General features: G+C 37.7%; 1 protein-coding gene across 35 annotated transcripts in view; it reads right to left on the bottom strand.

The window, feature by feature from the left end:
• SLMAP (sarcolemma associated protein) overlaps positions 1-14142 on the bottom strand; it is a 78003-nt gene extending 63861 nt beyond the window's left edge. For 17 of the 35 annotated variants that reach the window (XM_015640675.3, XM_015640673.3, XM_015640679.3 and 14 more), the window contains exon 1: positions 13025-14140. In XM_015640675.3, the coding sequence (XP_015496161.1) occupies positions 13025-13222 (198 nt within the window). In that variant the 5' untranslated portion in view covers positions 13223-14140. Of the gene's footprint in view, positions 1-5039; positions 5238-13024 lie in introns of those variants that run through there. The other 18 variants (XR_004499191.1, XM_015640661.3, XM_015640660.3 and 15 more) reach the window with 4 other exon arrangements.
• Positions 14143-14158: the final 16 nt, after the last annotated feature.

The raw sequence follows: 14158 nt of genomic DNA, 5'->3' as shown, positions 1-14158 counted from the left end.
ATATTTATGATCATTTTTCAACAGCGCAGAACTCTGCTCTTTGGGCACCTGTGCTTAATGGTACAAGTAAATTTAAAAAGGAGAAGTAGCAATACATGTTTCCCGTTGGTTTTTCTTTTGCAATCTAGAGTGTGCAGTTGTGACTTCAATTGTTCAGTTGAACAATTGAATACTCCCTTCAATACTCCCTTCTGCACCACTTGATCCACTTGTAACACTGATCCCCTTGTCTCTATCCCATCCTTGTAGAACGTCCTGTGCAAACTCCCTGGTATCTTCAGTGCTCTTCTCACCTGTTTATCCTCAGAACAGCCTCAGTGCTGGCATGAGCACCTCAACACTTCTCCAAACTGACTCTACTGATGTGCTTCCTGCCCTCACAGCACCTGAAGGCCACCTTCCATGGCTACCAGACTCAAACCAGAGAAAGTGACCTGAGAACTGGTTGCTTGTATTTAGAAAGAATGAGAAACAGAAGCGGAAAAAGTTCTTCCAGCCTTTCATTGCACTCCTCTTTCCCCTGATTTTCCTCTCTCCGGCCCCTAAATCTTATGTCTAGCTGCTCCCTCACCATATGCATTCAGTCACTTGGACACGAGAGGAAGGCAAGGTGCACCAAGCTGGAATTTTACCACTGTTGTTCGCACTTTGCAGAAAGGGACAGTAGCAAGAGGAAGGCGGCAGTTGGGGATTCCTTATAGACTCCAGTGGAGAAGCATTGTGAAAAGAAAGTAATTTAAAAATCTGCAATTCTTTTCATCCCAAAGACTGGAAGAAAGACAGTACCAACATTACAGAGGACAGACAAGGGAGCTGAAGTCTAAGTTTAGTTGCTTTAAGAGTGGCCCAAATCAGTAAGAGAAGGATAGGATGACTGATGGACCAGTTATGCAGATGGGCTTACCTGGCCTTTGACAACTGGTTTAGAATTATTCTGTGCACCCATAACCTTTTCTGCCATAGATTTGTTATTTCTTCAGTTTTGTCAAGTACCTTACCCTACAGTATTTTGCAGAACATTTTATTTTTCACCTTCTCAGCTGGAAAAAATAAATGGAAATTTAATTCCAACCTGAAGTATCATATTTTCTAATGGTAAGACACATACATTAAAAATGAAAGGAAGTTACTACCAAGCAACTGACAAAAACACAATACAGAGAGGAACTCCCTGCTACAGAGGCTTTAGGTCTAAAGAAGATCAGCTAATTGAAACAAGGAACACTCTACTCTGATGTTGGGGTTCACTGTGCCTTTTTGCTGCCTATTCCATTTCACTATTCCTATTCAATTAGATTACTGCCCTAATGGTGGCAAGAGCATCATGCTCTAAATAACTGTTACCACCAACATTTTCAGAAACATGTAGATTCAGTGACCTTGGATTTTCTAAAATACATTTTCATTGCATAATGTAAGCTGACAAGATTCTGTTCTATGCTGCTTGCTTTAGTTGCTCTGTCAAAGGTACTAGAAAGCACAGAGGAACACAAATCAATAGTGAGAAAAGTACCTTTTGAATTGGAACAAAATCCTGTAAAAGGTTAGAACTGAAACTGAAAAGCAAGAGTTCTTGCTGAATCACAGCTCTGAGTTTTGCAGCAAATATCAGCAAAAAATCTGTATTCCACCACGGTTTTTAAAATGCAATTTCTCATTAGCATTGTGGAAGACATGCAGGCCTTCGTCTATGGGACATCTTTAACAGTTCTACCCAAGCAGAAAAAAGGCGTTAACACTTTTATAAAGAACAGTCAGTCATGTCTATTCTCCAGAACCTAATGCTCTAATGCTTAAAAAACCCCAAACAACTCAAGTTATTTAAACGATAATGTTCTCAAAACTTGTAAGTTTAGCTTCATACATTGCTAGCATGTTAAACAAGTATGTAAATTATCATAATTCAGACATTTAAATGATAATACCCTTACTATGCCTCAAGTGTAGGCAGGTATCTAAGTGTTTTACACAGTAAACAAGTCACATTTAACTGAATTAACCACTTGTGATTGTATAAAATAAATATACAAGACATTCCTCACATCATAATCCTTCTTCAAGCAAGGTCACAGAGCTCTTTCCAAAGGCTTATTTATGAAAGCAACTTTCTCCTCCCTCTTCTAAGATGCCAGCAAACAATACTCATACTTCAAAGGCTGTGTTAAAAAGGCAAGTAGAGCTCATACTCTTTCAAATGCTCAGAGACACAATGCACGAGGGAAATAAGGAGCTCACCTCCACCAGCCTAAGCCCACAGAGCGTAGGGATAAATCAGAAGAACCCTCCTGAGATGGCCCTCAGACCTGCTCATGGACACAACTGATAAAAGTGCATTCCTGACAGCTGTTTGAGCAAATGTAGTGTACCTGACACATACCTGATTTTGTAGTCATTTACTGTTGGTATGCTTTTCTTCCACTGAAATGGGACACTTCATCAAGAATTATTAAAAGCACTGACAGAAATTCTTCTGCTTTGGAATATAACAATAACAATGACTACTATTACTACTATGATAGTACTTAATGAGCACAATGAAGTTAAAAAATACCAAGAAAGGAACAATGATGGGGAAAAAAGCCCTAAACCCAAACAACTGGAAGATGCCCCATCCCTGGAACTGTTCAAAGCCACATTGGATGGCACTCTGAGGAACCTGGTCTAGTGGGAGGTGTCCCTGCCCACGGCAAGGGTGTTGCAATTAGATGTTCTTTAAGGTCCCTTTCAACCCAAACCATTCTGGGTAGCAGGCTGGTCCTGTCCAATCACTGTATCATCTCTAGCTTTATGGAAAGGAAACCCCAGAGCAGGAGTTATATGGGTCAAAAATAACAAAAAAACCCCTGAATTGGCCCATTTTTTGTATTTGACTCAGTACACTCACTAAAGTCCTTCCTCATGTCCTAGTAATTATACTGTCACTGCTAATATTAAAATAAAAAAACTTGGCCCCTTCCTATGTTCCAAAATATTTTTTGAAATAAAAATGCATGTTGACTGTGTCTGTAAACACAATTATACATCAAGGTTAAAACATTTTCTGTCCATATATGATCACAAATTCACATTTTAAAATCCTGCCACTACAATTGTCCCATGAAAAAGAATACTTGGGACATCTCAGCAGGAGTGTAGCAGTTGAAAAAAATTATCTCTTCCAAACGTCTGCAAGTATAACCAAGCACTTATTATTTCTTAAATCCTTCCACTGTCTGAAAAGTTTTGGTCTGGACAAGACAGAATAGTCTCCACTGAGCTTTGTTCACCTCTATAATAACTGTCTGAAGCAATTTTGAAAGCAGAATGGTTTAACATAGTTTCTAGATTTGAGGCATAACACCAGCAAGCAGATCCAGTCACTGAAATAATGTTGTTACAAGATTACAGGTACCCTAACGTTAGACTCAAAACTAAATCTTCATAAAAGGCTTTAAAGGATATTACAAAGCAATTATTTACAAAGCAGCAATTATGAAAGAAGATGTATACAGCAAGTTTAAACCATAACACACATCAAAGAGAGTACAAGCTAGAGATCTCAAAGAGTAGTAGTCATGAAGATCCTTTAATATTAGTTTATAAAACCCAGACCATCATCTAAAATTTATCCAGCAACACTTATCCTGGGAAGGCTGAACATTAAGCTGCGTGGGAAATGAAGGAAAATGAGCACACTTACATTTGATAACCAGGGGAGACCAGAAAAACCCCTCTTACCCACACATCTGCACAGAAAATTGTTCAATGGCAGGCACATTTATGCTGACCTGTGAACCAGGCAAAATCCCAGAACAGGGTGACCTAAGGAGCCCCCAGGAAGGCAATCTGGATGTCCCAGAGTAGCTCAGAGAAAGGACAAGTGTGTTGGTGTAGTGTTTTGCCATCCTAACCCTTCCCAAGCCCACTTCTGAAACATGGGTTCAGGGAAGGTCAATCTGCAGCTAAAATGTAGATCTGCACTGCATTGATCAGGAAGCAATATGCTGCAATAGGATGGATGTACAATCTGTGCTGATCTCAGTCAGTGAGGCAGCATGTGTGCCGAGATTCAAAATCAAAACATGCATTTTGAAAGGAAAGTGGTCTTTGTGTGCAGATGCAATGCATTTGTTCAAGTACAAAAACTTCCAGAAACATTTTCTTCTCTGTTTACGTAAAAGTCAGAAATTATCTAAACACAGCACACATACTTTTAACTTTCTAATTAAGAGTCATTACAAATGAAACCAAAGATCAGAATGACGCCATGGGTAAAGAGCATTCAAATAGAACATCCACATGTCTGTGTTATAGGTAACATATTATTAATACAAATAGCAGCCTATCACCTCTTCCCTTAATTACATAGGAAGGGCTCTGTTCACAGCCCAAATCACTGGCCTTCGCTGTCACTGACAATACTTACATACCTACCAAAGCTCTGCTTAAGCAGCACAACCAGCAGCTTTACCTAACATCAAATAGCTACGGAGATTGCAAAACCAAATATACCCTTTCCATGACAATTTATATTCATGGCTTTCTCTTGTAAGTGCTGGAATAAGCAGTCTATGAAAAGTCCTCAAAGAGGAAGACCCAAAAAAAAAAAATTCTCCTTCGAGTTCTTAAAAAGGAAGTAGTGGTTTTCACTGTAAGTGAAAGTGTTGTATTATTCCCACCCTTATGGAATTAGGAATGGAACTAGGAACAATCATGTGTCATTCATTTAGTGCTTCTTTTCCTTCAGAAATTCTTTTAAAATTTACCTGACATGTTTTGGGGGGAATTTTAAGTTACACTATAAAATAAATACTCCAGGTAAGCATAATACTAAATTCTAACTATACATACACCTGAAGTTAGAAACATAACTTAAGACAACAGCAACACAGGCTAATCTACCAGCTAATATGCCTGACACTGACCTCAGAAGCTTATTTCCTGGTAGGGATTAATTCTGCACACAAAATCCTCTACCAAGTCCACAAGCAACCTCAACTCATTAGACCTCATGCAGACCAGCAGATTGGACTGGACAATCTTCTGAGGTACAAACCAACCTTAGGTATCCTCTGATGGTTTATCCATGTCATAGGATTTGTTGTCCTTGTTCACAGTATTGTAATTTCTCTCAAAGTTGATACCACCCTAACTACTTAATGACCTAAAGTTCTGGAATCCATAGAAACAAAAGAAACTTCATCAAACTTATTCTTTGTCCCTTTAAAGTATGTGCTAATATTGACATAACCTTAAAAATTCTCTGGCATCCAGCAAGAGGAATCCCTGTAATGATAAGAAAACAACAAGGAGTTACCTACCGAGATCACAGACCTGCAAAAATAACTTGGCTGCAGAATAGATTGTTTCACAATCAAAAATAAAAAACAAAGCTAATTTTTTAATAACAAAGTTCAAAACATGAAGAATTACAAATAATTCATTACACCTCCTGAAAGCTTTCAGATTCTTAAAGCACCTGGAAACAGTAGGTGTAAATATAAAATCTACCAATGCCAGAATAAAGTCACAAGTAATACTACAGAAACTGATTTTCAATTCTATTGCCCATAAGTTCTGACAAAACTATCATAGCTAACAATGGAAAAAAAAAAAAAAAGGAGAGAATAACAGTTAATTGTGGCACGAGTTACTGGGAAAGGTCACCAGGATATTAAAAGGCAAAAAGGTAGGCAGGCTAAATGCTCAGCTTTGCAGAACTAAGAGATCTGGCTTCTAACCTACATAATTAAGCACACATTTCAAGAAAACCAATTGGATAAAAATTAAATTAAAAAAAAAATAAAAAGCAAGGCATAATCATCAAACTCTGCTGGGGTAGGGTTAAACAAGCTAAAAAAACCATTTACTGAGCATCAATACTATTGAAAAGACTAAGTTTTAGAAATCAAGGTTTAAACTTCATCTCACTCAACTTCCAAAAAAGGAACAACTTTGGAAAAGTTCCATTTAAGAGCAAAAACTTCCCTATCAGATAAGACTAATGACATATGCAGATAGCAGCAACCAGTACCAAATGTCTTCAAAAGAACTTGCTGTACAAATATCTATCTGGCCCATTACAGAGCTTTTCATCCTGGAATTGAAACATAACATTTCTGTTGCTTCCCTTAACAAGGGAAGGGTATTACTCAATACATGGTTGCAAACATACATAACTTTTCTATCTTAAGCTCTTGCATTTATTTTATTTTTAAGCAAGAAGTACTACAAGTGTAATTGCGAGAAAATGCAGCACTAATAACTTAATTCTTAAATTTCTATTCCATACTATCTTAACATAAGAGCAAAAGGTCACCCTTCTGCTCATATATAGTTTTTATACATATAGAAGGCACTGTATGCTTTCTGTATTGAAGACTTTCTGTAATATATATTTTCAACACATTTGAATTATCATGTGAAAACTAAAACTAAAAAAGATATTCCTCCTACTGGGGAAAACTTACTTTAATAGTAGCACAATACTGTCAGTAATTTTTGTATTTAGTTACAAGTTCTCCTATTTATACTATTAGGTCATCTGCAGTTGAGCCCATCTCCTTGTCAATTCTTCAGTCTTTCCATTGGTTTGTTAACGTTATTCTATAAAATTTCCAAGAAGAGCATATATTTCCCTTCACTACACACCACAGTTCAGCTATCAATACTGTAATGTTCCTTAGCTCTGCAAAGATCTTGCAAATTCCTTAGGCACTACACTACCCTTGACTAATCCCTGTACTTTTTGTTTATTTTTTACAAAGTTAAAAAAAAAAAAAAAAAAGTCAAACTCCTGCTAGAATTTTCTGTGTTTTTCCACTCAACTACAGTGTTACTACAGTATCTTGGACTTTCTATTATAAGCCTGCTGGAAGTTCATCATTTATTTATACTTTCTCAAGACTGAAATAAACTCTAAGGCATTGCTCAATCACACACAAGTCTGGTATAACACAACAGGAAAATTGTATCCAATTAATTGTCTGGCTCCAGCACAATGACTTTCCTTTTCAATGAGGAAACTGTTCTGGACCTCTGGCAGAGAGATATGTCTTCTTGCAAGATGGTACAGTCCAACCATCTCACTGCCTGATGTTCCTACTCCTAGAGCAGACTGAAAAAACACTTCCCTATATTCAATAAAAATGTGACAATGCTGAGCCTTCTTCCAACAATTCTGCTACAAGCAAAAATGTTTCTGGAAAGACAGACAAGCTGGAAACATTAATGAATGGTCACAGAAAGATCTAACAAAATTCAGAGCTCTTGGATAATCCAAACTCTCAGCAAGTGAGCAAAATTAACAGGAAGCAAGTATTGATGTGATTCAAAAGAAAATACAGAGACAACAAATTGTTGTATAATATAGCAGCAATGGACTAAAATTGCTAGCTGTAGGGATAGAGACAGCGTTCTTACTTCCTTTCCACTGTCCTGGTTCCACAAACACAAATAATTTTCACTTTATGTTATCTATTAAAAGAAATTACAAAACCCAAAATGCAACAAAACAGCTGAGTATGTATTGACACATTTTGCAGAACTCTAGCTAGATCATACTCAAATCACACAACCAAAGTAGCACAGTGACAGAGACATTCTTCACCCACATGGCCCTTTACAGCATACATAAATTAAATTTCTTTCTTTAGATAAATAAGCAAATGAAGCTGTCACATTTATTAAGAAAAATTAGAAGATAAAGGAAAAATCAAAGTATTTCTCCAGTGCCATGTAAATCCACCTGCAACCAATCACTGGATTGCCCAACTAACACACAAAAAAATAAAAATCAAGAACAGCTTTATATAATCAAAGTGTAGAGAAGCAAGGCTTTGCATTTATAAGCCTGGGACCAGGAGCAAAACCATCCCATAAGATATCTAAGGAAAACACATTTACTGGCCTTCATTCTGGCTAAGTAACCTGATTCATCTGAGATTTGAAAAAATTCTTTGCAAATACAAAAGGGATTTTTGTTTGTTTTTAAAGCCAAATCAATGTGTTGGTGTTCCTGGCTCAGGATAGATGCATCATGACTGCAATGGATCAGTTCCAAGAATTACAGTATTAACTCTGCAGCAGTGGCTCTAGATGGTATCTCTGCAGGGAAATCCTTGTCAGCACTGACTTACCTCTACTATAAATGGCTGCCCGCACTCCTACACTGGCTCCTAAAACCATGGTGCTGAAGTTTGTCAAAAGCAAGAGCTCCCTACCCTGTACTATCCTCACGATCAGATCAGTATGAATTTGGATGGTTCATTCAGGGTGAAAAGCACTTACATAAAAATATTAACAGGTGTATGTAAGGGCTGCCTGACATCACCCTCTTACCAGAAGCACCTAAGCACTGGAGTTTCACCTTAGTGCATTACAGCAAATCCCAGGTCAGTCCCCAGGGCACTTGGAACAAACATTCAATGTTTGGAAGATAGCGTCTCCACTGCAGACTGTAAGATACAGCAACATCAAGAGTACTGAAAAATATAACATCTGTTCATCTCTCAACAACAATCCTAACAGAAAATTGAAAAGACGTAACAGAGAAAAAAACAAGTAACAGACATGGTATCTATCAAAACAAGTCCTACTGATACATGGGAAACTAAACATCCTTTAACACTAAATAGGCCAGAGTACCACACAGGATTCTCTAGTCAAAGCAGCAGGAAAAAAATCTCTCAGCAAAACCCTGCAATTCCAAATACCATTTTTTATAACCCACTTAGTTATTTAAGATGAATTTACTAAAATACTTCTGAACAAAGAGAACGTCCAAAGAAAATGTTCTGTACCTTCCTGAATCGTGCCAAGTTTTTGATAGCCACAAAACATTTTATGTAATGTTAAGTGAGTAACATATTCCTTCTTTACAAATTTTGTTTGCTGTCTTTCATATCAATTTACTTTTACCCCTAGTACAATACAGCAAAAGGCTTGGTGTCACCACAAACACACCCAGAGTAAAAACATCACTGAGTCCTTCAGATCACATTAAACTGCTTGCACCTTTGGGCTGGTTGTCTTGAGTTGTTGGGGGTTGGTATGATTGATTTGGTTTGGATTTTCTTATTGGATTTTTGGTTGGTTCTTCTGGGGTTTGGTTTTTGACAGTTTTATGGGGGGAGTGAGGGGGTGGAATTTGTTTTGTGTTTGTTTTCTTTATAGAGGGTGTTCCCTGCAGGAGGTATTTTGTGGTATATTTGTCTCACGTATATTTAAGTCTAGAAGCCATAATGCACAGCTTTAATGAATTTTATTTAATATTACGGGGACTATGGATTTCAATATACTAGTTAGCATTTCTGTCACCAAGATATGAATGTGCTCAATTCAATTCATATCTACTTTGAATTAAATGAAAACAATAGTATTAGCTACCATTAAGACATCAACTTGTGCCTATTTTTTTCAGTTGTTAAAAATGACCTGTCTTTTAGAGTGCTTTTGATCTAAGAAAATTATTTTTCACAGTTTCTCAGAGCTTTTGGTAAATTGTGGCAATGAATTCCCGATAAAAGATACTTATAATAGCAAGTCACAACAATCTCAGGCTGAATAATTCCTGATTTTGAAAGTCTGGATATCTGCTGTAAGCTTCAGGTTTCTACTAAAAGCTTCTACAACATCTGTCGGAAGCATTTCAGCCTGGAAGTCTCTTACAAATTCTCAAAGGTCTTCCACTTGCTTATTTTTAGAAATAAAAACAACCCTACCCCCCCCCCCCCCAAAAAAAAGTTTAAGATAATTTTAGTTACACAATTTTTAAGAGTTTCTTCCCATATGCAGTGATTTGAGCTGAACCAACACATTTAGATTTTCTCAACTATATCCCACTTTTTCTTTTGCTTTGATTCACACTTTGTGGAACACTCCATGCTCAGCACATCTACTTCCTACATATCTAGTGAGTCACTTTTTCAGGCACCTCTAAAAAACCCAGATTCATTAACTTGTAATTACTAAAAAAAATAAAATCAAAATGAATTCTAATTATACTATTCTAATGTTATCACTGCATGAAAAATCCACTAGTGAACTAGGAGTTATTATGCTGTATCTACAAACACAGGCAGGAAGAGGCATTGCACTGTTGTCTATAAAAGTATTACTATGCACAGAAAAAGTCCAAGTACAGATAATCTTACCACCATCTCCTCCCACCTTCATCATACACATATTTAGGCTCATATATTATGTTTAAAGTATTTTAAAAAGCAAATCCAGCTTTAACTACTTTCTTTTAATTGCTATGTATTGGTGATCTTAAAAACTCATTCTATTTTCATCCTTAATATTATTTTGGTGTTACATAGACATTATCTCCCAGGGCAGAAAACTTTTTCCATGCATAATTAAAATGCCTTTATACAAAGTAAACATTCACATCTTTCAACTGTAAGCAACATGTTATCTTCAGCTTGGTCTACTTAAATGGCATAATTCAGTTTTTACCTTCCTCTGCCTCAGGAAAAAAATTCTGTATTACTTTCCTTGGCATTGCTTACTGATGCTCCCTCTCTTCAGGTTCTACCCCTATTTACAGATAATACTGACAAAATTGTTTACAGACTAAGTAGTAAACAGGATCACTCACATGATTCACTAAACAAAACAAAACTCCAAGCCCTCAGGAAAAAAAAGTCTTAGAGTATAACTGAAAGGCAGCTCAAGAGGCAGCACAGAGACTGGACTGAGTGACTGGTAATTCCTGAAATAGATATTGCCAAAGTCCACAACTTACGAAACTGTAGTCCCAGATAACTCATGAACTATTTTGAAATATCTGAAGGGTTTTCTCATTACTATATTAATATTTGGAGGCCTTTTATCTTTTGAAAAACCCAGAATTGATACATGAATGATATATAAACTTCTAAGAAATGTTTACAAATATTCTGACAAAGAGAATTTGTGCAGGTTTAAATATAGGTCATTGATAGGATAATGACAATTTCCTAAATGAGATGTGCTTATTAGCAGTTATGTAAACAATGATAATAGATGTTCCTGCATGTAAACATTCTGGCATAGTTTTATGGTTTTGTTTGTGTTTTGAAAACACCACAGTTTTTTTTAAGTAGTTCTTATGATTCAAGATCAAGCCTGTGTTTATCAGTATCTTCTACCTGCCTTTTCACAACAGCATTTGATACCTATTATCTCTAATGGTGCATTTCCCCCTCCCTGCCAACTGCCTCACAATTTACCATTCGGATGAAAAGCCAGTCCATATAGCCAACAAACACACACACAATCTGAAATTCTCCACACTACCATACCCATGCTTTAAAACATTTTACAACACCACATCTAACATGCAACAGGAGTAGATTCCAGGGCATGATCCCCAACCCATTCTTTGGTTGTTTACCATGGCTACAGATGCCCACCCTGGCAATTTTAACCAAACCTCTGTCAAATCTTCACATGATTTTCTTTTCTCAAGAACTATCAAATAGAATCCTCTTACTTACTACTATTGAGTTTCTATTTTAAAATAAAAAAATAAAATGAGTAAGCATATATTTTTTTTTACCTGTATTAGAGAAGCCAAAGCAACTGAAACTTAAAAACAAACAGAAGTCTCCATAGCTGATGGTTTTTGAAGCTTGCCTATCGGTGAGCAGACTTGCTCAACACTCAGTGTTTTGTCAAATTAACCATCTTGAATATGACAGACTATTTGTAACCATAACATAGCACGTGGGGGTCTCAAAATCTTTATAAGAAGTCATAAGAAATGCTGATAAAAAGCTATGTGCATAATACTTTCCAATTTAAAAATAGCACAATAAATGGGAACATTTTACTTTGTTGAGTCAAACAAGAAAGGGTAAAGACTAAACTTAAAGTATTTCAACCACTTAAGTTTTCTAGAATCCAGGAATGCACATCACATACACAATGGAGCCAAAGCAAGATGCTTAATGAAACATTTCATACAGATAGCAGTTTGCACAATTACCTGCAGGTAACTTGAAAGCCATGGCATAATCCAGCCTTAAGAAATTAAATGCTTGTCGTGTCCCATCATGTCCAAGTATTGCATAACATAGGATAGCTAACAATGGAAGGTTTAAGAACTTTGACTGTGTTGTACTGCTCCTTATGCTGTGTCATACTACTGAAAAAATCTGCATGAATTACAGACCATATTATTCTTCAAATCCAGAGCTACACTGACTGTATTTCATAAAAAGACTTGGTGTAAAGCTAAAAAACAGCTGACTTAGAACATGTTAAGTTCTAGGGCATAACATCAATATATTTGGAAAAAAAATACAGTGCTGAGCAACTGTAGTCTGCCCTTTGTTAATTTTTCGCTGGATATTTAAAATTAACTTGACAGTCATTAAGTAAAACAACTTTACTTGTCCCAGTTCAATCCCTAGTGGACAAAACACGCACTACAGGACCCCTCAATTTTGCTTAACAAGACTGCCAGAATTGTGAGAGGAACAGTTAAGAACACAGGGCATATTTTAAAACCATTCTCACTAACAATAAGACTATATCATGAATGCCACCCATTACACTCCTGTTGCCAGTAATAACCCTTCTATCAGAGCCAAACAAAATACTCCACAAAATTTCAAGAGGGCAAGTAGGAAGAGTGCCAAACAAGGACAGTATCTTTTTTAGTCCGTTTTTCAATTCTCCTCATGATAAATTTGCATATACCGATAAAACAGTAATTTCTCTGCATTTGAAAAAAGTACTATTACACCACTATATCAACACAATGTGCTTTCACATTTGCATGACTCACCTCAAAATCACCTACTAAATAAGACACACGCAAGCCTTTCAGTACTCTAACCATTTTCAACTGTTAGTTTTATGCACTTTTCATAATACTCAAAGTTTCTGCTTAGTAAGAAAACACCAACTTACCTGGAAAGTTACCACTTTAAAACAAATCTTACTCCTGCCCTATGCAACCATATTTATTACGACAAAACCAGAGTGATCCACAATCTACAGGGACTTGCTAAAACAAACGTGCGCTTTCAGTGTTTTTAAAAAAACATCTTACCTTGCCTGTCTTGTGATCAAACCAGACAAGAGCATGGTTCCTGGACAGCACCTTGCAGTCAAACGTGGCATTGTTCTGGGCTGGCCGGCAGCGAGCCACGGAGCGGCCGATCTTGACAGGCTCGTCCAGGTAGACATGACGCTCCTGAAACGGGTGGGAGTTCGGGCGGCAAGTGAAGATGGCCAAGGCTGAAGGCATCGAGGACAGATTGTGGTTGCCACACCAACCAGAGATGATGAGAGCCTCTTCTGATGCAGACTGTCCTCCACAATTTTTTAAAACACCTCCACAGCAACTTTATATTAAAGCAGGACAAATATTACCGTATTAGAGGCCTAACAACTCATTGTTTCAGTGTGTAAACTAATTCTGGCAATAACCCAGTGAAAAAATCCCATTATGTCTTTTAATAATATCAGCAGTGGCCCAAAAAAAGTCTAAAACGTACAACTTTCAATCCATCCTTCTCTGGAAGAATAGGAATAAGCATCTGATTCCTTCAGAGAGAAGTAAAGGCCCCAGGAAAGAAGGATACAATGTCTTAAATCCAAGTAGATGAGTCATACAAGTACTTTTGTTTGTAACCTCAACTGCCTTCTTTTCCCCCCCCTTCCGTAAACAACACTGACCAAAAGTCTGACCAATGCAACATGGAAACAAGGAAAGGTTTAGGGAAGGGGGATGAAGGAGAAAGATTAGCGTCCTCACACACGGCACAGATCAGGAACTGGAAGGTGAATACAAAGCCCTCGCTCCACAACAGGGACCTACTGGTTCACCCAGCAATCCGCATTTCACCATCTTCGTGTGTTAAACCCCAGCAGAATAAGTGGTGGTCCTCGATTTAGGGATGGAGTACGAGAGACACACTGTTTTTCTCCCCTACACCAAATAAAGCTGAACTGGTCTACAGCTTCTGGGAGCCGCTGAGATAAGGAACTTGATAAGGCATGGAGAGGGCTCCCAACTCTCCTTCTCCCGAGGACAAACCAACGCGTGGGAAGGGTTCTTAAGGCCGGCCTGCGAGGTGCCCTGACAGGTCGCTCCCCGGCGGTGGCTCTGGCTGGCGGCGGGGTCGGTGTGCGTCCCTCGGCGGCGGCTCCGCAGGGGCGGGCAGCGGGGGCTGCCCCGGGA

Source organism: Parus major, chromosome 12 (assembly GCF_001522545.3).
Source record: "Parus major isolate Abel chromosome 12, Parus_major1.1, whole genome shotgun sequence".
Lineage (NCBI taxonomy): Eukaryota > Metazoa > Chordata > Aves > Passeriformes > Paridae > Parus > Parus major.
This window is presented reverse-complemented; position numbering and strand designations above follow the sequence as displayed.